Genomic DNA, 20236 nt, shown 5'->3' with positions numbered 1-20236 from the left:
TACTGTGGTTAAAGGGGGAGGAGGTTTGGGTAACCATCCCAAGGCAGTGACCTGTTTAATAACTCTGTGCTTATAAATTCTCCCATCCAGAGCCACGTGGAGAAGCTGTGGTCTAATTCAGAGAAGGCAAATCTGAGGGAGAACATTTTGTCACCTGGAAGGTTTTAATTTATGCTTTCATGCCTCTCTTCTAGAGAAGAAGGATGGACACTGAGAGTGTGATAATATTAGGCTACTGGAATTGTTGCCTGATCGATCACAGATGTTTGCAGAGTGGTGAGCCATCATCTCCACTCTACCCTGGTCCGAGGGGACAGTCTGTCATGAGCTGTGACATGTCATAAAGGAGCATTGATCTGTCACTGCCCTACAGTAAATCACATGGTAAACATCCTGATTTGAAGCCATTAAAATCCATTAATACAGGACATACACCTTAACACTGCTTTGACATTTCTGATTGAAGGCTTTAGCGTATTGATCCCTGGTGTGAGCAGCTCCTTGTTTGTCAATTGTAAAGGAGCTCCATCCTTTCAACAGCGTGGGTGTGCAGGGAGATGGGAATCTGACCAAGGTCACTGAGGAAAGAGGTGAAGAAATGTGTGGTGTAGGCTGAGTTTTAGGGAAAAGTGTCTCCAAATCATGTAAATGGCTGGATGAGCTGGGACCTGCTGCTGTATGACCCAGCTCTGAAGGACACGTTAGAGTTAATGAACACACAGTGCCCAGGAGGAAGTTTTGATGGTTGTGTTATTGTTGTGTTTTTTGTTTTTCTTTAAAAGCTGTATGGAATGAGTAAGTCAGAGGGATTTTACTTTGTTGTAAAAAAGCAGTAGTTGCTTTCTGCCATCTGTTTTAAAAGAGAGTGACTTACAGACACATGTCACTCAGTGGAGCAACAATTTCTGCTGCTGGGGGAACTTAAGTCAGAAGATTCATAACAAAAGTCTTGATTGTATAGAAATACACCATTCTGCTTGGGATCCAGGTTCCAAGTGCTGTAAGGACTATGAGTAAACAATCATTTGTGCCAGAGATGAATGCCATCTGAGTACAGAACCTGCCTGGAGTAGGTTACCCTGTCAGGCTGTTTCTATACAACACAATAACACAGTCCTGAAAGGTCCAGCTGGTTTTACAACCCACAAATGCACCATGACCTATGAGATGTGATGAACTGAGCAAGTCAGCCTGGCATGCTCCCTTGCCTCTTTGATATTATTGTAAGGATTTTGTTTTGTTACTCTTATTTGTTCAGGTGAAGCTCTCATCCAAGTACAAAACAAAAATCTTCTTTGTTGTAAAGCTATTAATGTTTGTTTTATATGTATTAATCCATTCACCTTGCTCTTCTTTCCAAACCACTGCACAGCTATGCTCAGTTAATCAGCTGTTGTTCCCTGCTCCTGAGAGCCTGAATTTGTGGGAGACATTGGGCAATGCCTTTTCTGCAACTTGTTTAAATCACAGGAATGGTGCAGTGTAACTGTGAATACCACCACGTGGTCTTGAAAAAGGCACAATAATTGCATATTACATATTCATGACTTTAGGTGAGTGTGATCTGGAAGACACATTTGAAGAAGTTTGGCGTTTGGGTGGCAGCTTCAAAAAGAAAACCTGAAAGTTACCTGGAGAAAATGACAGTTCCCAGTTTCCAGTTTCCAGCTGTGCCTTCAAACAGCATTTGAGCTAAATAATCATTATGATTGCACATGTGCACGTCCACGCTTTCTCTCATTATTTTGTTTTAATGTAGACTCTGCAGTCATTACAAACCACGATTATCCATTTATTCAGCATCAGAAACTTCCGCAGAACAGTGAGTGGAGGATGGATGACTTCATCCCAAAGAGTTTCGATGTAAGCCAAAAATCAATCGAAAAATCACAACAGTTTAGAGTTTATGACCAGTCCTGCAGCAGTACCACCCAAATCACGTTTTTCTCTAATGCCTTGCAGTTCAGATTGAGCCTGTTTGTTCTAGCTGACTGGCTTTTTCTTTGGAAGTGTGAAGCTCAGCATTTTCAGAGCAGTGTGAAATAAGGAATGTAGAAAAAGGACTTGGAGCAGTGAGGTGGCTAATTGAAAAACGCTATTGGAGCTGTGCTTTCTAACAAAGAAACTGGCAGGGTTTTGTGAGTAAGTCACTTCAGAGCTGAGTTTTGATCTTGAATTTTGAATGAGTCACGATTGGTTTTTAATAGCTGCATTTTGATAAAAGGGAAAATACCCTCCTGTTGGTTACCATAATGTCTAAGTGTCCATGACTATCTTTCTGAAAGCAAATATAGAGAAAGTAAGAATAGACTGCTAGGTCCAAGGGGGTTTTTAGCATATCTCTGTCTTCCTGGGGAGATGTCTTAGCTATGCAAATGCTGAGGATCTTTAGTTTTATCTTCATTTTGCTTGGACAGCTGAAATCTGTTTCCACGGCCTCTGTGTGGTCTTTCCCCAGGTCTTACTGACAGTGCTGTGCAGGTCACTGATGATTTGTTGAATCCCAGAGAGACAACTGCAGTCACAAAACATGATGATGCTTTAAAGCAAAACAATTCTATAAGCTACAGCTCAGAGGAGAGATGTTATCATCTCATTCAATAGCTTATCTTCCCTTGTGAGCTATCTCATGCCTTTTGCATTGCCTTGCAAAACTCTTTCTTTTTTCCCTGAAAGACCTTTGTCCATTCTGGGAAGGCATTTTGCATCTGACCTCAGCTGATAGCTCTTGCTTCTGAGAGAGCTCCACTGTGCCAAAGGGAGGGGAACCAGTAGGATGGAAGTAAAAGCCTAATAATACTCTGGCTGCTTCTGTTCCCTGCCACATATTATGCAGAGTGAAACATAACACATCTGACTGTTTGATTTCCTAATTTCAATCTTTGAGCACAGCTGGTAGGCAGGTGGACTGTTAAGTGGTAAGACAAAGATCTAAGATCTACAATCTTCTGAACTTCCAGGCCAAAAAAAAAAAAAAAAAAAAAAAGTTTTATACATCTTGTGCACCAAATGCTGTTGGATGGAGGGGAAAAACTTGGGATGGGAACTTTCTTGCTCTCAGACCTCTCTCATGTGGTACATTGGTGTGCATGCTTCTTGCATAAACAGAGGTGATTTTTCGTGCATAATTCCTCCCAAATTTACCAGTCTCAGAAGCAACATCTGGAGAAGTCACAAAAGTGACAACTGTGATATCTCTGAACACAAGATCTGTACATTCACAAGATTCTGGTATTCAGAGGGAAAATAGCACCATTTTCATTTAATGTGATTTATAGCTAGTGCAACATTTAACTTTTTCCTTTGCCTTTTCTTCCAAGAACATGATGCAGACTGCAATCACTTACCAGTACTTACAGATAGACCTTGAAGGAGTATTTCTACCCTGGTCATGCCTGCTGTCATCATTAAGCTAGAGTAGCTGCTCTCAGTGCTTCCAGCAGTCAGTGTTTCAGTCTCAGCTGCATAAACATGCATATGGCATGCAAGTTGACCAGCATACAGCCTCCAGTTTGTGCCAGCCCAATCCTAATGAAAATCTGCAGGCTTCTCCGTTGGCAGGTTCAGGATATTGGTCAGAGAGGAGGAGCAGCAGGAAGAGGAAGCAGGGAAGAGCAGCGAGTTCTGTTTTAGTTCATCCATGTGTGAACACAGGCAAATTTTAAGAGTGTCATCAACAGTTGAACTGTAACTTTGAAGCAAAACTAGCATGGACTGAAAAGGACTGGAGGAGTCATTTCTCCAGGACAAGTGGGTGTTAGTGTTTCTTTGTTAGGTGACTTTTGTGCTGGGTCTGAGCTGGGTGATAAAAGTTCATATGTTCTTCCCAGCATTTAAGAGTGTTCCCATCCTACACGGGTATTTCTGACTTGATTTCCTGGTGGTGACATTGCTCAGGTCAGAGCAGGTTGCTTGGGGAGAGGCTTGGCTGGGAGGGTGTGTGCACCCAGGCTCCTTACACTGAAAACTTTACACCTCTGGCCAGCTCAGCACCTTCAGAATGCCACCAAATGTACACGGTTTCCCTGTGAGCAGGGAAACACTGATTTTGCCATTTGGCAGAGTGTGGAAATGTGGCCACAAGAGTCAGATCTCAGAGGGAAGGTGTGAATGAAAAAAAACCAGCAAATTTTTTTTTCCTCCATTTCTTTGCAGGCTAGAGATAAGCTAATGCTTGTGTGTGCATGTGCAGTGTCCAAGGTCTGCAGCGTGTCAGGGATGGAGTGCCAGGTTGTCTTTCTTTGTACCAGAACACCTTATGCTTTAATTTGGGAAACGTGGTGGGAACTGATACCATCTTGTTTCTAAGAGAGACTTTCTGATAATCTCACTGGTGGTGTCACATCTCTGTGAGACACGAGCTCCTGCCTCCTGCTGCGGTGACGAGCTCACAGCTCTGGGGATTGTTCTGGGGTCAGGAGCTGTGCAAGGCACCCAGGCTGGGAGCTGCCAACCTTTTGGTACACAGTTAAACTGTACCATAAACACCTCAGCTCAGCATGGGGAGAAGCAGGAGGGACTCCTCCTCACTGCCTTTTTCCGTGTCTGATTTAGCATTTCTTCTATCACCCTGGAATCCTTTGGTCCTGTTCCAGAGTCCTTGTGTGAACTAGTGCTGTTAAATGCCTTTTAATGAGGCTGAAAGAGATTGAAGAACTGGTGGCTGTTTTTAAAGGGGATTTGCCTGATTTGCATGCCCTTCCTTTGCAATTGCTGTGAACGTTTCCAAAATCTGTTTAATCTTTTCAGTGCTATCTGTTTGCTGTTTGATGCGGAGCCTCAGAGAGATGCACGGCTTCCAAACTGTCCATTAAATACTGGACAGGTTCTTGAATATTTTTTATTTATTGCATTTTGGATATGTTGGGCAGGGATTCTCTCACAGGTGAGCACAGGCAGAGCTGTTTCACAAGAAATCCAGAACTATACCATGCTATGTTTTGGCTCTGGAAGAGCTCTACAGGCTTTCAGTTCATTGCAGCGTAATACTGGTCTTCAAACAAATCACACACCACCCCTTCTGCCTTTTCTGCAGTCAGTTAACTCCTTTGTAACAGTTGAGAGAGCACTGCAGCAGCAAATCTGGGTCACACACCCTACAAAAGACAAACTAATACAGATGGCAAGAACTTGTGTGCTCTCTGTCGCTGAAGAAGGGACTAAAATTAGCTTCCGACTCTTATTCGAATTAAAAATTACCCAAGGGGGTGAGAATTCATTCTCTAAAAGACAACTGTTACTGTTCTTAAACCCACACAGTCTTAACCACGTATTACTCCAACTAAAGAACAGAAATGTAAAAATAAAAAAGCAGTAACCAAACTTCCCTGGAGAAAAGGGATTTCGTTTTCCTCAGTGTATCTCAAGAGGAAAATAAAAACAAGGTTCCTGGGGACCTCAGACAAGTCTTTCTGTGCCACCCTCCATGCAGGGCTGCAGCAGCATCCCCTTATCACAGTTTTTTAGCTGTGGAGTGCTGCCATATACCTGTTTTATCCAAATAAACCTTACCAAAATGGGTCTTACAAGGCCAATGAATGAATTGGCTGCTAGCACAACTTTGTGCAGGGTCAGCATTTTCCAGAAGCATTTATAAAAAGTGATAGCAGAACCAGAGAGTACAAATATTGCTAAGTTGCTGCCTGATGCCAAATGCTGTCAAGAACACACAGATTTGTTAATATTGTTTTAGATTAAGAGAACAAATTGTACGCCCAGATAAGGAATACCCTCAATTTAAGGCATAACCTCTCATTTTGCATCACTGTGCTTATAAATCCTTTGCAGCTTTGGAGATCACCTCTTCCAGCAGAACAGATATAGTGATTTTTTTTTTTTTTTTTTAATAAAAATCACTGAATATTAAGGTGTTTTTTGTAATGTTAAAATGTTTTCCTAAGCAAGAAGGACTATAGGGAGGTGGTGGCAGATCATTCCATAGCAATAAAGCCTGATGGACAGTACAAGAACAAAATGCAACTACAAAGGTTATTGTTATGAGCAGCTTTGCATAAAGAGGGATTCCTGTATTCCAGGAAACATTAAACACATCTGCTTGCACTTAACTTAGAAGAATCCCTGTATAACAGAGCCTAAATGCAGTAAATTAAAAATATTCAATAACCTGGACAGTATTTACTGGACATTTTGGAAACTGCATCTCTCTGAGGCTCTTTCTCAAGCAGGCAAGTGGTTTTGTTGCCAAAGTGAGCTCTGCCATGAGGTGGTGATGGCTGAAAAGGCCCCAGAGGTGAAGATGCATGGTTTTGAGTTTTGTAGCCTCTGGTTCTTCCCTGGTGGGTGAGACCCTATGCAGTGTGATCTCTGTGTCTTGCAGCACTGTCAGAAGAGCTGCAAAGGAGGATCTTTTTCCCATAACATCCTCTTCCATGGTGCCCTCTCTGTTTTGGAGATAGGTGGCTTCTTTTCAGCTCTCTCTGCTTCGATTTTGCTTAGCTGTCTGGTTTGTCTCAGTCTCCTGTAATTGCTGTCCTTGGTGGAGCTGCTTTAGCCAGGATTCTGGTGCAGGAAAAGTCACTGAAACTTGAGTTACCCAGCCATTGAGTATTTCTCCAAATAATCTCCCATAATTATGGCCTGTGGGCATCTGTATCCTTAGTCACACTGATAAAAATGTTAATGGGAAAAAACATTGTTGGTAAACAGAGAGATGTGTGAAGCCCTTGGAGCCTGGTGTTCTCAAACAAAACCTGCCTTGTTCTGGGGGACAGATTGGGGTCTGATGGAAAGAGAAACATAGCTGGAGATGGTACCTATGTTTTTGTTTCTGCTTTAAAATGTTTAAATGTTATTTTTTCCTTCTTGTGTTATTTTGCATTTTTCAAAGTGCTTTTTCTTTACTCTGTTTGCCTTCCAGCATTGGTTGCCAGGGATCTGTAGGAAAAACGAGACTAATTGGGAGGGGAAATGGTTGTGTTCAGCTCAGAGGTCCCTTTTTTTAGGTGTCTGGTGACAGGCTTTGTTTATCTTGATAGTATTTCTGAATGTGGGCAGTGTAAGGCAGTGAGGGTTTGAATGCTGCAAGTGAGAAGTGGGGAAGAAATTCAGGGGATGATCTAGGCACCATGAGACAGAACTATATTGATTTAGGAGAAAATCCCAAGGAGGATATAGTTCTTGTCAACTGATTACTTGACGTTATGGTTATGCTACTCTTGCAGACATCTATAAATTGAATTGCCAACAGTTGGCATCTGCCACTGTCACAGTGCTATAGGTCATCCTTCACCTCCAATTTAGTCTGATGCTGGAGTGACTTACCTGCCACACAGATGGGGAGCACTTGGGAGTCAGGAGGATGCCAGATTGTGCCTAGGGCCAGTGTGTGTAGCCCCCAGCCCCAGGAGTAAAAGAATCCTGTGAAAAATGGGTGACCACGAATGATACTGAGACCTGAACTGTCATGTGCTAAATGTTTTTTCATGCTGGTTGTTCTTTTCACTCTGAAATTCTGGACTTCCTTGAGTTCTGTCTCCATCTTTTCTCCTTCAGTTCACGTGGAGCCATCCTCTGCTGAAACAGAGGAGGTCATGTTGATTTCTGACCTCGTAACTTGCCAATAGTGCAGCTTTGAAGAAGTTTAAATTGGAATTAGCTGACATTTTTCCTACTCAGGAATTCAGGAGTCGTTGAAGAGCAGCCCATCTCTGTGGGCTGAAAGCAGTGAGTTTGAGGGCTAATGGATTCTATTTGGAATCCTCTATGCTGTTCCCTAAAACCAGGAGGGAAGGTGTGACATTGCTTACAGTCAGTGGGGACTTTTTTTTTAAATTCTTGTTTTTCTTTTACTGGATTGTTTCAGCCCAGAGTAACTCAAGATGGACTGAAGTGTGATACCTAATCAGTAAGATAAAAAGATTTATTTTTTTTCTTTACAGAAAAGGCCACAGATGGCTCTTTGCAGAGTGAAGATTGGACACTTAACATGGAGATCTGTGACATTATCAATGAGACAGAAGAAGGGTATGTGCTCTTTCAGTAAACTTCGAAAGGTTCTTTAACACCATCTTCATTAATACTCAGGATGTGAGGAGGCACAGTGAGCCCCGGAGCAAATGTTCTTAGTTTGAATGCAGTTTGCATAGGAGTTGCTTAGTTTTCCAGTTCCTGAGGCATTTCAGAAAACCACTGTATGATGCAGCACTTTCTGTGGTTGACCTCTGCTCGGAGGGCTGTCATGAAACACATTGTTGGACAGGGTGCAGAGTTTGTACTTCTGTTTTCAGCAGATCTGTCTCCTTGCAGTGCTGCAGTGCTATTAATTTCAGCCATCTGAACAGAGAGCTGCTCCAGTGCATCTCCTTCAGCACCAGAAAAGCTGAGCTGTGTGCAGTTCACAGGAGAACTGATTGCTGTTCTTATGCCCTGGGCCTTTTTCTGACTGGTTGTCAGTCTTTCCTGCTTGAACACATCTTACCTTTTTGGAGGCCTCAGGCACTGCTCTGGTCATGACTTCTGTGATACCTTTTCTCCTCCTCACATAATTCTAAATGACCCCAATGTGGTTGTAGACCAAGTAAGCTGATGTTAACACTCATGCTTATGTCCAGCTGGAAATGGTAAAGGATTCCTTTTCCCAAGTTATATGGCATATGAAAAATGTGTCTGAGCTGTCTTTTACAAATGGTGTATTTCTCCTTCAGTCCAAAGGATGCCATTCGAGCACTGAAGAAGAGGTTGAATGGAAACAAAAATTACAGAGAGGTCATGCTGGCACTGACGGTGAGTGGGGGCAGGCTGGAATGCCTCAAAAAGGCAGAACTCTTTGCTTTTGTAATTTTCTTTTTGCTGGCACTCTCTTGAATATACACACTATTTGCTGTAACAGTCACTGTTCTGCCCTTTTCTTCTCTCCAATTGTCTCCTCACTTCCTTGGAGGGAGCTGCTGGAAGCTTTGCATAGTGTTTTTCTGACTCAGTTGATTTCTGCTTTTTGGGGGCTCTTATTCATCCTGAGTACTGATTGAGGAAAGTTAAAGTAGCCCAAATGGGTCTGTGTGTTCTTTGAGGCTTTCCCTTTACCTCTCATTTTCCTGTGACCAACTATTTCTCCACTCTAAGACAACATCTGTGGGTATCACTGCAATTGAGGGTGATGAACTTGCCATATTTTCAGCTTCAGAAGTAGCTGATGCACAATTTCCCTTGTGAATGGATCTCTGCAGGAGCCTCACATTAATTTATGCTGATCTAATTTCACTCAATAAAGTGTAAATTATATCCTGGGCATTTAGGCAGCACTGCTAAGGTGTGAGATAATTTGTCAGTGACCTTTCCTACTGATGAGGGTGTTTCCTGGGTAATGCAGCACTCCTGGACACGCAGTGCTTGTGCCAGCTCCATGCTGCAGCAGCCTGAGGAATGAGCAGCAGTAAGGAGATGGAGTTACCCTGCTGTGGGCAGGTGATCTGTAGGATTCTTTCACAGGGTTCTTGTTGCATCTCCCTGACGAAGTGTGACTGTACTTTCTGTCTTCTTGCCATTTCCTCTCCTGGATTGTCAGTTTGACAGATTACCAAAGACCAAACCAGGAGATTATCCGTTGTGCAGGGAAGAGCAAAATTCATCAGGAATGAGCCCGTGTCATCAGGGCTGATGAAAGTAGCTGAAGTAGGAGAGTAATTACAGGCTCCTCAGCTCCAGAGTCACAGTGTCTATTAGGCATGGCTGTAAGAAGTGACGCATTGGATTTATCTCCATGCTAATCATGTTCTTCAGAGAAAAATCAACAGCTGTTCTTCCATGGCAGTTGAATGGCAAGTGAAAGGTGCCTCTAGCTAAGTTGCAGGGGGAAAATATGTCAAAGTATAAACTGTCAGAGCATTCACAAGGGAGTGTTTTGAATGAGTGGAGATCATTCACCTGAATTCCCAACTCTAAAACATGGCTTATGGCTCAGAGCAAGCGGGTCCAGCTGTGTTCCAGCAACAGAGAAAATGCAGGAGTGCCACAGCACGCTAATATCTCACTGTGACAGGATGTCCTCTGTCTTACCTGCTCTTGATGTGATGCTGTGCACTTACGTGTTCAGCTGCACAGCTCAGAAAGTTCTGCATTGAAGAAGAAACTTTATTTCTTTCCCTTGAAAATGGGCAAAGGTAGATCATGAAAGTGCCCAATATGTTAATGGTGGGTGAGGTACATCTACCTGTGCATGTAGAAAAGGAAGCTTTTTGGTAGAATTGGGCAAATGAAGAAGAATTAAGAATACAAGTGTAACTTCTCTGCCTTCTCTCCCTCCCCTCAAATGCTTCAAAATACAGAAAAAAAGCAAAACTGGGAACCAACCACATAGGTGCTGTGTGTATGTGATCAAGCTTTGCTCCAACAATGGGGTTTTTTTGTGTGTTTGTAGGTGTTGGAGACCTGTGTGAAGAACTGTGGCCATCGCTTTCATGTCTTAGTGGCAAACCGTGACTTCATAGATGGAGTTCTGGTGAAAATCATCTCGCCCAAGAATAATCCCCCTACTATTGTACAGGATAAAGTACTAGCACTGATTCAGGTACACAGCTTGTCTCTGCTCCCATATGTTGCTGCCTGAAAGAAGGGACTGTCTGCTTCAGTGCTATGCATCACTAAACACGCTGTCATCATTAAAAATGTGGCAAGTTTTTTTTTATCTGTAAAAGCAACCAAAAATATCCAGATTGGCAGGGAATAGCAGACATGCACACTCACAGGCATTTTATCCAGGGACAAATGTCTGCATCCTAGTTAGAGAGGTACCACTGTGCTCAAAAACAAGAGGACTTAATAAAAGTTAAATGGGTGGCTTTGCATTTTAACATTCAAATCTAGAAGCTGGAGACTTCCCTCTGTGATGGGCTTTTCATCTGAGGCCAGGAAATTTTAGAGGATCATGCTTCTGCTGTCAGTTGCAGAACACTTACCTTTCTGTGTCTGTTTCCCTGACCGTAAAATGGAGCTGTTTCCCTCCATTAGAAAGCATTCTGAATCCCTTTGAAAGATGGTTATAGAAAAGTAAATGACCATAGAGGAGTTAAAATGCTTTTGGTGTCTTTTCTCTGGTTATTGTGCAGGCAAAGTGCACTGTCGGATCCTTGCCTGCAGTGGGGAAGTTCAGGCGTAGGCCTGTCTGCCACTTCTGTGCAGCATAACAATAAACAGCCATGTTAATTCCACAAACCATTAGCAACACATGAGGAAACATTGGTGCCTGCCTGGAGGAAATCTGACAATTATAGGAAGCTTTATCACTAAGCTCCTACAGGCAATTGCCTACGCCAGGGACTGAAAGACATCGCGTATTTAAAATGATAGAAAACTGCTGCAGTGGTTCTTGTGGGAAGGTGGCATAGTTTTCCAGATATGCTCCTGATTTTTGTGGCAAAGCACAAAGTTGAATTTCTGCCCATTTATTTGTTATTTGGGTAGACAGATAGGACACGGTTAGGGTATAACAATGCAAATAAGTGATTTCTGAACAGGAAATAGGCTGGTTGGGGGAATTCGGTGCGTGTTGATAGGGATCTGTGGGGTCCTTTTTTTCTGATCTGTGATCTCAAGGCTTTCTAAAAGAAAAATGTGCAAAATTAACACTTATTAAAAGCAATTCTTCTGAGCCCACAGATGATCACAGGGAGATGAGGCTAAATACTGTCCTGTTAAAGAGAGACTGTGCATGTTTCCATGCAGTGTGCTCTGCTACAGCATTTTACAGGATGCTGGTTACACTGGGTCCTGGATTTAAATGGATTTCCAGTCATCAATACAACTAAGATGAAAGTGTTTGTTACATACCCAAAACCCCACAGTCATCGCCTCAGTATATCAAAGAGTTTTATCTGAGTAGACTTAATGCAGGAGAGCTAAAAGCCTCACTCTGGGTTCTAAATGCCTTTTGGTATAAAAAGCCTGAGTATTTTGAAAGTTGCCTGTGGGTGGGTTCAGTTAGTGTCTCTTTAGCTGGAGGTGGCAGGGGACTTTGTTTTCCAGATTGCCTGACAAGTTTGGAAAAGTGATTGCAGTCACTCATCTCAGCTGCCCTGTGGACACACACCCCCAAAATATCCCCTACATCACGACTGCTTCACTCAGCTCAGACTCAACTCTTTAGAGCTCCCTGCAAATTGAGTTAACTCTATTCCAGGGGACTGATCTCATCTCAGCTCTGCTCCAGTACCATTACATTTATCCCCCTCTACAGGCTTTTTATAATTTGATATCATGGAATAAGAACAGAAATTATAAGATCAATAGCAGTTGGAAGCATGGAAAAAGAGCTGTACAAACTGCATAAGTCTTCAGCCATACAACTCTTGTGCTCCTGGATCTTTCTGTAGTAAGGGCAGGTGAAGCTGCCACTCAGTGTCTTATCTAGAGACACTTATCTGTTTGGGTATAATGAGCATCTTGTGTCTCACTTTCTCAGTCTACTTCTCAGTGTAGATGAATTAGCATGCATTACATATTCTTGAGAAAAGGCCTTGGAAATATTCCTTATTGCTGTGCCTCATCACCTCAGTTTGTGCCACCTTACTGCCCAGTAGCTGAGCACTGTCATTGAAGATGAAGTGTAGGGACACTTTTAGTGACACAGAAAGTTCTTTTGAGGGTCCATGTGTCAAAAAGTGTCCTGCACTGGGATGGTCAGTTATTTAGGGGCTGGGTTTGCAATGGTATTTAATGAACCTGCTTGAGCACACTGAGGTGCCAAGTGGAATTTATACAGCAACATCCTAAAGTATCTACCTTTGCTAGTCTGGCCCAAAGGCTTAGAACAGATCTGAATTCAAGGTCACCTCTATCCTATGCTTGTTTGGGCAATGGTCAAGTCTCCTAACTGCTGTCTGTAGCTCATTATCTGTAAGGCAGAGCCAGTGTAGCTGTTGCCTTGTTGAACTGTAAGCTGTGTAGGACAGGAATTGTCTTAAAATGTGTGTAGACAGCACTCAGGACTGTAGTGCCCAGTCCTGCTTGTGGCCTCTGAGAAACACTGATGGAGATAATGCTCCCAGCTCAGGTGAAGAATACAAATGAAAGTGTCTTCTTTCTCCAGGGAAGAGAGTTGCAGAAGAGAGAATATATTAAAAAGGTGGAGTGCAAATGAAGTGAGTTCATTGCAACAACATTTATAGGAAGGCAGTGAGAGGATGCATTAGTACATCCTGCTGGGCAAATGAGCCTCATTAAAAGTTGGGGACAGCAACACAGCAATACTTTTGCCTCTAGGTTTCTTTTGAGTGATTATTAAACAGATCATCTCTCTCCTAACATTTTTCACTCTTACTTGCAAATTGAGTTGAAGTGGGGAACACCATTATGTAGAAGCACCATTCAGGTGACTTCCTAGGTAAATGGAAAAGGCAGAGAAAGTGCCAGGGTAGAGTTACTTGTACAGTCAATGTCTCTGTCAGAATTAGGGATGGTTTTGGAAGGTCAGTTCCCAGGAAACAGAATGGCTCTTTGCAGGTGGACCTGTTTTTAATCTGGTTCAAATAGGGCTGTTTGGACTTGCACTGCATCAGAGCAGTTGATGTAGTTAACTTACTCAACAATTCTGGGTTTTCTTCTCATTTTGTAACCTTGCAGCTGGTAATGGATTGTCTCCTGGGCAAGGGTAGGAAATGCTCTTTCTTAGAAATAAACAGAATAGAAATGTAAGTTAAATATTAATATTATTGTCTTGTTTTGCTATCTTTGATTTCTCTCAAATATGAAAAATGAATAAAAACGGCATTTAAAGTAAAAATAGTCAAAGAACCAGTGCAAAAGTGGTGACTAAATTAATTAAGTTCAGAGCCCACACACATCTCACAGTATTTCTGGATGCAGCACAGTGATACTCAGCTTCACATACGTGGGGGTTTGGGGAATGCTTAATTTTTAATTCAGTCATAATATTTCAATTTTTCCTTCCTTTAAATTTTTAACACTTGGCTAATTTCCACCAAGAGGGAAAGGGCGTAGAGGCTTTCAAGATATGCTCCTAGCAGCTTCATGAGTGCAGGCTAGTGAAGAGGAACACTTAGTACTCCCACTGAAGGAAAAGCTCCAATGTGAATTGAAATCTCTTTAGACACGAGAGAATTCATACGGGAGAGATATTATGAGTGTTCTGACTGTGGGAAATTCTCCCTTTAAACTTGTTCTTTCTGACACACCAGGGTGTCTAAGTGCTGGATATGCTCTGTCAGAACCCAGGCTTCATTAGTTCTGCTGCTCATGGGACTGCATGTTTCACAATATGAGAACCTCACAAAGTACCTTTTTTTTTTTTTATTTGTTTGGTCTAAATAAAATACTGAAGAAAATGTGAGTTATGGGGGTTTTTTCTATTGGCAAAAAATGAGGGTGTTTCACAAAGTAAATTGAGAATACCTAAGTTTATTTTACAATTTTATGAATTTTGTTTCAGTCAGTTTAATCTTGCACACAGACTTTTTTTTTTTTTCATGGGTTATTGGCCATAGAACAAGCAAGAAAAGATCAGCATGCAATTGGTGCTAAGTAAAGGAGCTTGAAAGAGGCTTTCATTGGCATTTACAGATTTTGATGGTGTCAGAGGCTAGACATAGCTACTGTGCTCTGGGTTCCTGTCTATATTTGAATAAAACACATACATGAATGTCTTAATGATATTTGCAGGATCTTTTTGACCAGGTCTAATGATTACAGCTTCCCTTTGAAGCTGAAATACTTGAAAGGTTTTGTAGTTGGTATCTGAGGTCAGGGTGGAGCTAGAACTTCATTTGAAAGGTTTATGGATAATCCCTCCTCCTGTTTTCCAGGCTTGGGCTGATGCCTTTCGAAGCAGCCCTGATTTAACTGGTGTAGTGCATATTTATGAAGAACTCAAGAGGAAAGGCATCGAGTTTCCCATGGCAGATCTTGATGCTCTGTCTCCAATACACACACCACAGAGGGTAAGCTGCTGCATTGCAATTCCAGAGGTATTATCCTGAGATGTCTAAAGAGCCAGGTACCTACTTTTCATTGCCCTCCTATGTGTCTGCATTTGGCTCGTTTTCTCACTCCTGGAAGAGCTTTTTAAAGGACATGTAAGAGAAGCATAATGCAGCTGCATTTGATAGGCTGTTAAGCTAATGGTTTCTCTCTTGAGTCTGAGAAAATCTGAGAAAAGAGTTTGTAGGAGGTTTGTACACTTGTCTTTTACCAGACAAATGCAACTAATTTGTTCAGAGTGAGCCCAGCAGGATATATGTTTAAGTTGTATTTCTTTTTCTCAAAAATATGGTTGTTCAACTCTGGATGAATATGGTGACAACTCTGAAGCAAGTCCTGCCTGTCTTTTAAGGGTGTACAGATCCTGAATCTCTCACAGATCCCATGGTAGTGTGAGGTCTTTACATCTTGGAAAAGTTAGGTCTGGAAAGCTGACAGAACTGCTGCTAACTTAATGATCACAGGTGTTCTGATTATTCACTCTGAAAACTGAAATTAATGAATCTTTGAAGTGGTAAATGCAAGCATTCAAGGACTGAAAGATTACAATTCTTGTGTCAAGATTAATTGAGTTCAGTATCTATGTATCACAATTTTTTGTAAACCTGCAGCTTAATTCCTAGTTTAAAATAATTCATACTTCTTTAGCTTGGACCTGTGTTTTTATTTTATTTTGCTTCTCATTCTTCTTGTGACAGTCAATTTACTTCAGTGCATGTGGGTTGGGTCAAAAGATAGGGGTGTGCATTTTTGTTGCAGCTGTTTGTTTATAGGCTGTTGTGGTATGGCTTTTCCACAAGGTGCAGTTATGTTCTATATTTGAACGTGTTTGGCCTGAGGTTGCTGACAAAGCAAGAGCTGTCACAATTCAGTTTCTGAACTCCTGTCTTTCTGATGTGGCAGAGCGTTCCTGAAGTCGATCCTGCAGCAAATATGCACAATTCCCAGTCTCAGCAGAGGATGAGCACCAGCTCTTATTCTTCATCTTCTCCAACAGCATATTCTGCTCCTCAGGCCCCAGCTCTGAACGTGACTGGTCCCATCACTGCTAATTCTGAACAGGTATTGGGATGAGGGTTCTTTTGAGCAAGACTCCTTCAGCAGATCAAGTGAGAAACCAATTTGCAGGGGAGCTTTCATTTTAACTCTTCTGGCTTTGATTTTCTCCTAGGTCTGGTTCTACTTGGTAATCTTTCCTCCTATGATACTGTAAAATCTGGGCTTTGGGTTTGTATGTTTGGCCTCCTAATGGCAGCAAGTGGGAAGCTACACCCATCCATTCAGTGGTGGTGTGGTAGGTTAGCAGTTACTTTCATTAGCCCCTTTCCTTTAAAGGCTCAGAGTCTTAGGATACAGGAAAATCCTTTAACAGGGAGTTAAATCTGCATCTGTAAGACCCTCGTGAATGCCCTAATACAGGCACTTCTTTTCTCTTTACAAAAATAGCTGCAGAGCCAAAGGTCCTGCTCAAAATTTGTATGTTTTCCCTTACACTTGAGTGAGCCTTGCAGGGTGCACTGCAACTGAGGTCTGCATTTAGCTGCTGTTTCCAGTTGCATCCCTTCCACACAAGAGCACATCTGGATTTGTGATGATAGTGAGTGGTTCTACAACGTTCTTCTTTTATTTTTTTGCTTTTCTAAAATTCTCTCCCAGGTAAATCTTTTATCTTTCCCTTTTTTTTTCTTGCTAGAATATCTGGAGTCTCAGATAGCAAGTCAGACAGTGCCAGAGGTATCACAAAGTCACTTCTTGAAAGTGATCTGATTAAACTAAAAAGATCATGCTGTATTTTGCTGTCTTTTTACCCCAATTTAGATCGCCCGGCTGCGCAGTGAACTGGATATCGTTCGTGGGAATACAAAAGTCATGTCTGAAATGCTGACAGAAATGGTACCTGGACAAGAGGATTCCTCAGACCTTGAGTTACTCCAGGTAACAGTTTCCTAGAAAATAGTCTTCTAATCCTTTCTGCGCTTGAGTTTCTCTGGGGTGTGTGGGTTTTGTTACTCACTTCACTGCCTTGATTTGCTTGGCTTACATACAGAGTTATGGGCTGTGCTTGACCCTGGTTATTCTCATCATTTGATGTTCTTCATTTGTTAAAGCTTCCAGTGACAAGGATTTCCCAACTTCCCTTGAAACTTGTTCCAGTACTTTCTTTGCTATGGAGCTAGAAATTGTTCCCAATGTTGAATATAAGGTCTCTTTTACCACAAAGCAGCTTAAAATTGCCACAGTCTCTGAGCCCTGGAAATACCTGCTGCTTTTGTATTCTTCATCATCACTTGTCTCTCCAGATGTGCTGTAGCTTCTCCTGAAGGTAGTGGCTTAAGGGAAGCTCTCAGGTGAAGTTTCATGCAGTCTGAAAGGTTAGTCTAGGTAATCAGAAGGGGTTTCTGGCTGTCTGGTGCAGGATTTATCATTACAAAAGGGAAAATGGTGTCAGATGAGCTCATGTCTCAGCCTTCATACCTGTTTCCCCAGACCAGTGGTAGCAGGGTGGCCTTTTGGCTGAGAGAAGCAACGCAGCACCACGTGCAGCACAGATGAGGAATGCTGTGACCTATCATTCCAGCTGCTGCTCTAGGCATGGTATTTGCCTTTCCATGGCTTCAGAAATAGGCTTCTGTTTTCATCCTCCAGCAGGGAGGTTGGTCTCCTGCAGCAGCACATTTGGTGGAAGGGAGGGAATTGCTCTCTGTGATACAGCAGAGTTTGAAATCCATCCAAAAAACAGTCTCTCCCATGCAGCAGTATTTTGTCTTTGTCTCAGAGCCATCATGGCAGCTGATGAGAGGCTTTGCAATAAAGAGCCTTTCAGTTACTGCCCATTTGGGTCGGACTGCTCAAAACAAAAGAAGCTTCCAGGAAACCAAGACAGACCCAACCAGCTTAGAGCAGTTCTCTTGAATTCAGAAAGAAGTACTAATATCTTGACAGCATAACCTTACAGCATAGCTTTGAGGTGAAAGGACTTGATCATAAAATGGAGTGACAGCCACCATTCTTTATTCCAACTGGTTCCCTCCCTTGGCTGATGCATCCTAAAGCTGAATCACAGAGCTGTGGAGAACCTGCTTGTGATCACAAAGGATGGTTAGTCTTTTGAAAGCCATAAGCCGGGTGCTGCATGAAGGACTCCTTGCTTTGAGGTTTATATAGCCCTCCTCCTTAAATAATTCCTGACATTTTCTCCAACAATCAAATGTAAACAGCTTGCCAGAGAGCCAGCTCTGAGCAGAATAGATAGGTACTGTCAGCCCTCTCGGAAAGGCAGCAAACAAACCTCTGAAATGTCACAATCTGCTTCGAAAGTGATGGGATCAAAACTGACATTGGAGAACACATTCCTCAAGCTGTTAAGGCAGCTGGATTGCACTAGGTGAAATTTATCCAGAGCTTGGGATGTCAGACCAAGCAAGGAAAACAAACACATTTTTGCTTTCATCCCAAAGGTTGTGTACCAACAAGTCATCCTTGTTGAGTGCTGAATTTTTTGCTCTGAAGTGGAGTTGGGGCTGGGGGGGTAGAAGATGACAGAGGGACATGCTTTAGATGAAATGTCAGTGCTTATTGAAGTAAAACCCTGGACCTGATCAGTGGCGCCGTGCCATATGTCACGTTTCTTCTTGTAGTTCCCCCTCAACAGAGCAGTTTTGACCTTTGGTCCTGAGACCTTTCAGGAGTAAAGAATTCTGCTAAGTAATTGCATTATGGAAGAGATGCCCTGGAAGCGTGAGAACTCCTGGTTTAGACAAATCCAATCTAAATTTCTTGGCCTGACATCTGAAATAATCTGTATTCTTTAAAATTTTCCTCTGAAACTTCCCACTGCCTTTTTGCAGTCTCTTGTCTGTGGACTTGCTCAGCTGCAGGGAATGTTTCTATCTATGGGTCAGTACTGAAGTGCATGTGGAGTGTTTATCTTTTTGTGCACCTTCTCCTTATTTTGCACTCACCATCATGTACTCAGTAGTTGGTAGGTTCTGTGCCCCCAGCAATTCTCTTCCTGGCACATATTTGGCTACTTGTTGCTCGTGAACTTTTTTGTTCCCACTTGTTCCACCATGTGCATCTTTTAAAAGTATTTAAAGATGATATTGCCAAAAAAGCAGATTGGATTTTCCTTGAAAGCTTTCTTCTGAAAAGCTGTTGTATGTTCTATTCTTAAAACGGATCACTAAAATACAGATATTTATTTTCTGAAGTGCTCAGAGTTAAAGGAGAATCAGGATGTTGAATTGTAAATAGGCTCTCAAGGTTTTATGCCATCATCTCTTGAAGGGCATGTTTGATTAGATGTGCTTTTGGGTGACATTTAATCATGCAAAGATAGACTTGTCTTAGTGTTTCGCAGTTGGGGAAATGTTTGGCTGTGAACTGAGCTCAACTAAATCAACTTTTTGCTAGCTGCTTCTCAGAGTGTGTGTGCACAATGCATTCCTCCTAGGAGCTGAACCGAACCTGTAGAGCTATGCAGCAGAGAATTGTGGAGCTGATCTCAAGGGTGTCCAACGAGGAAGTCACAGAGGAGCTGCTGCATGTGAATGATGATTTAAACAACGTCTTCCTCCGATACGAAAGGTGGGGAACCTTTTCCATCAACTATTTACATCCATTTAAGTGCCACCATAGGTCACTTGACAGGACCTGGCCATCTGGGCCATTGGTTCATCATAAGAAAATGCAGACAACCAAACCACTGGGAGTATTTACAGTCTTTTTACATGAAGCTTCCTGTTTCGGTTGTTTCAGTTGTTTCCTTTAACTAGTGTGATTTTTATTTAACTTTTTTTTTTTTTTTTCCTAGTCATTGAGTTTTTTGGGGGCATATCCGTAAACTTGCAGGGCAGCTTTGTGCAAAACTCTCTGAACTGTCCCTGTTGTGCCGTGCTGTACAGATGTAGGGAATTGGGACCAAAAATAGCACAGCCACAGTCTCTAGTTCCACTGCAGAAATGGTTGTGCTGCTTCCTGGCTTAGGGAGGCTCCCGTGAGCTCTGTTTTCTGATCTCTGAGCTTTCTGGTTCCAGAGCTGGTGCAAGGGGAGCTGCCTGATGTGGGCGTGATCTCCATGCATGTAAGGGTTTTGTTTTTAAGTAACACTTAAAATGTTGAAGAAAGCTGAGGTTTTGAAGAGGTGGTCTGCAGGAATCATCCCCCCGGGGGTTGGGGCTTGGGTCACAGGACTTTGGATGTGTTAGACAAAGGGGCTGTCAGCCACATCTGCTGCAGTAGGTGACACGTGATATGGCAGTCTTGGGAAAGTTTAATCTTCCCCTTA

General features: G+C 42.4%; 1 protein-coding gene across 4 annotated transcripts in view; it reads left to right on the top strand.

Annotated features, from left to right (window-relative positions):
• Window positions 1-20236, top strand: part of TOM1L2 (target of myb1 like 2 membrane trafficking protein) — a 56918-nt gene that overhangs the window by 11152 nt on the left and 25530 nt on the right. For all 4 annotated transcript variants that reach the window (XM_071760391.1, XM_071760394.1, XM_071760393.1 and 1 more), the window contains exons 2-8: window positions 7899-7983; window positions 8664-8742; window positions 10376-10525; window positions 14775-14909; window positions 15853-16011; window positions 16768-16884; window positions 19403-19536. In XM_071760391.1, the coding sequence (XP_071616492.1) occupies window positions 7899-7983; window positions 8664-8742; window positions 10376-10525; window positions 14775-14909; window positions 15853-16011; window positions 16768-16884; window positions 19403-19536 (859 nt within the window). The remainder of the gene's footprint in view (window positions 1-7898; window positions 7984-8663; window positions 8743-10375; window positions 10526-14774; window positions 14910-15852; window positions 16012-16767; window positions 16885-19402; window positions 19537-20236) is intronic.

This window comes from Heliangelus exortis, chromosome 17 (assembly GCF_036169615.1).
Source record: "Heliangelus exortis chromosome 17, bHelExo1.hap1, whole genome shotgun sequence".
Lineage (NCBI taxonomy): Eukaryota > Metazoa > Chordata > Aves > Apodiformes > Trochilidae > Heliangelus > Heliangelus exortis.
This window is presented reverse-complemented; position numbering and strand designations above follow the sequence as displayed.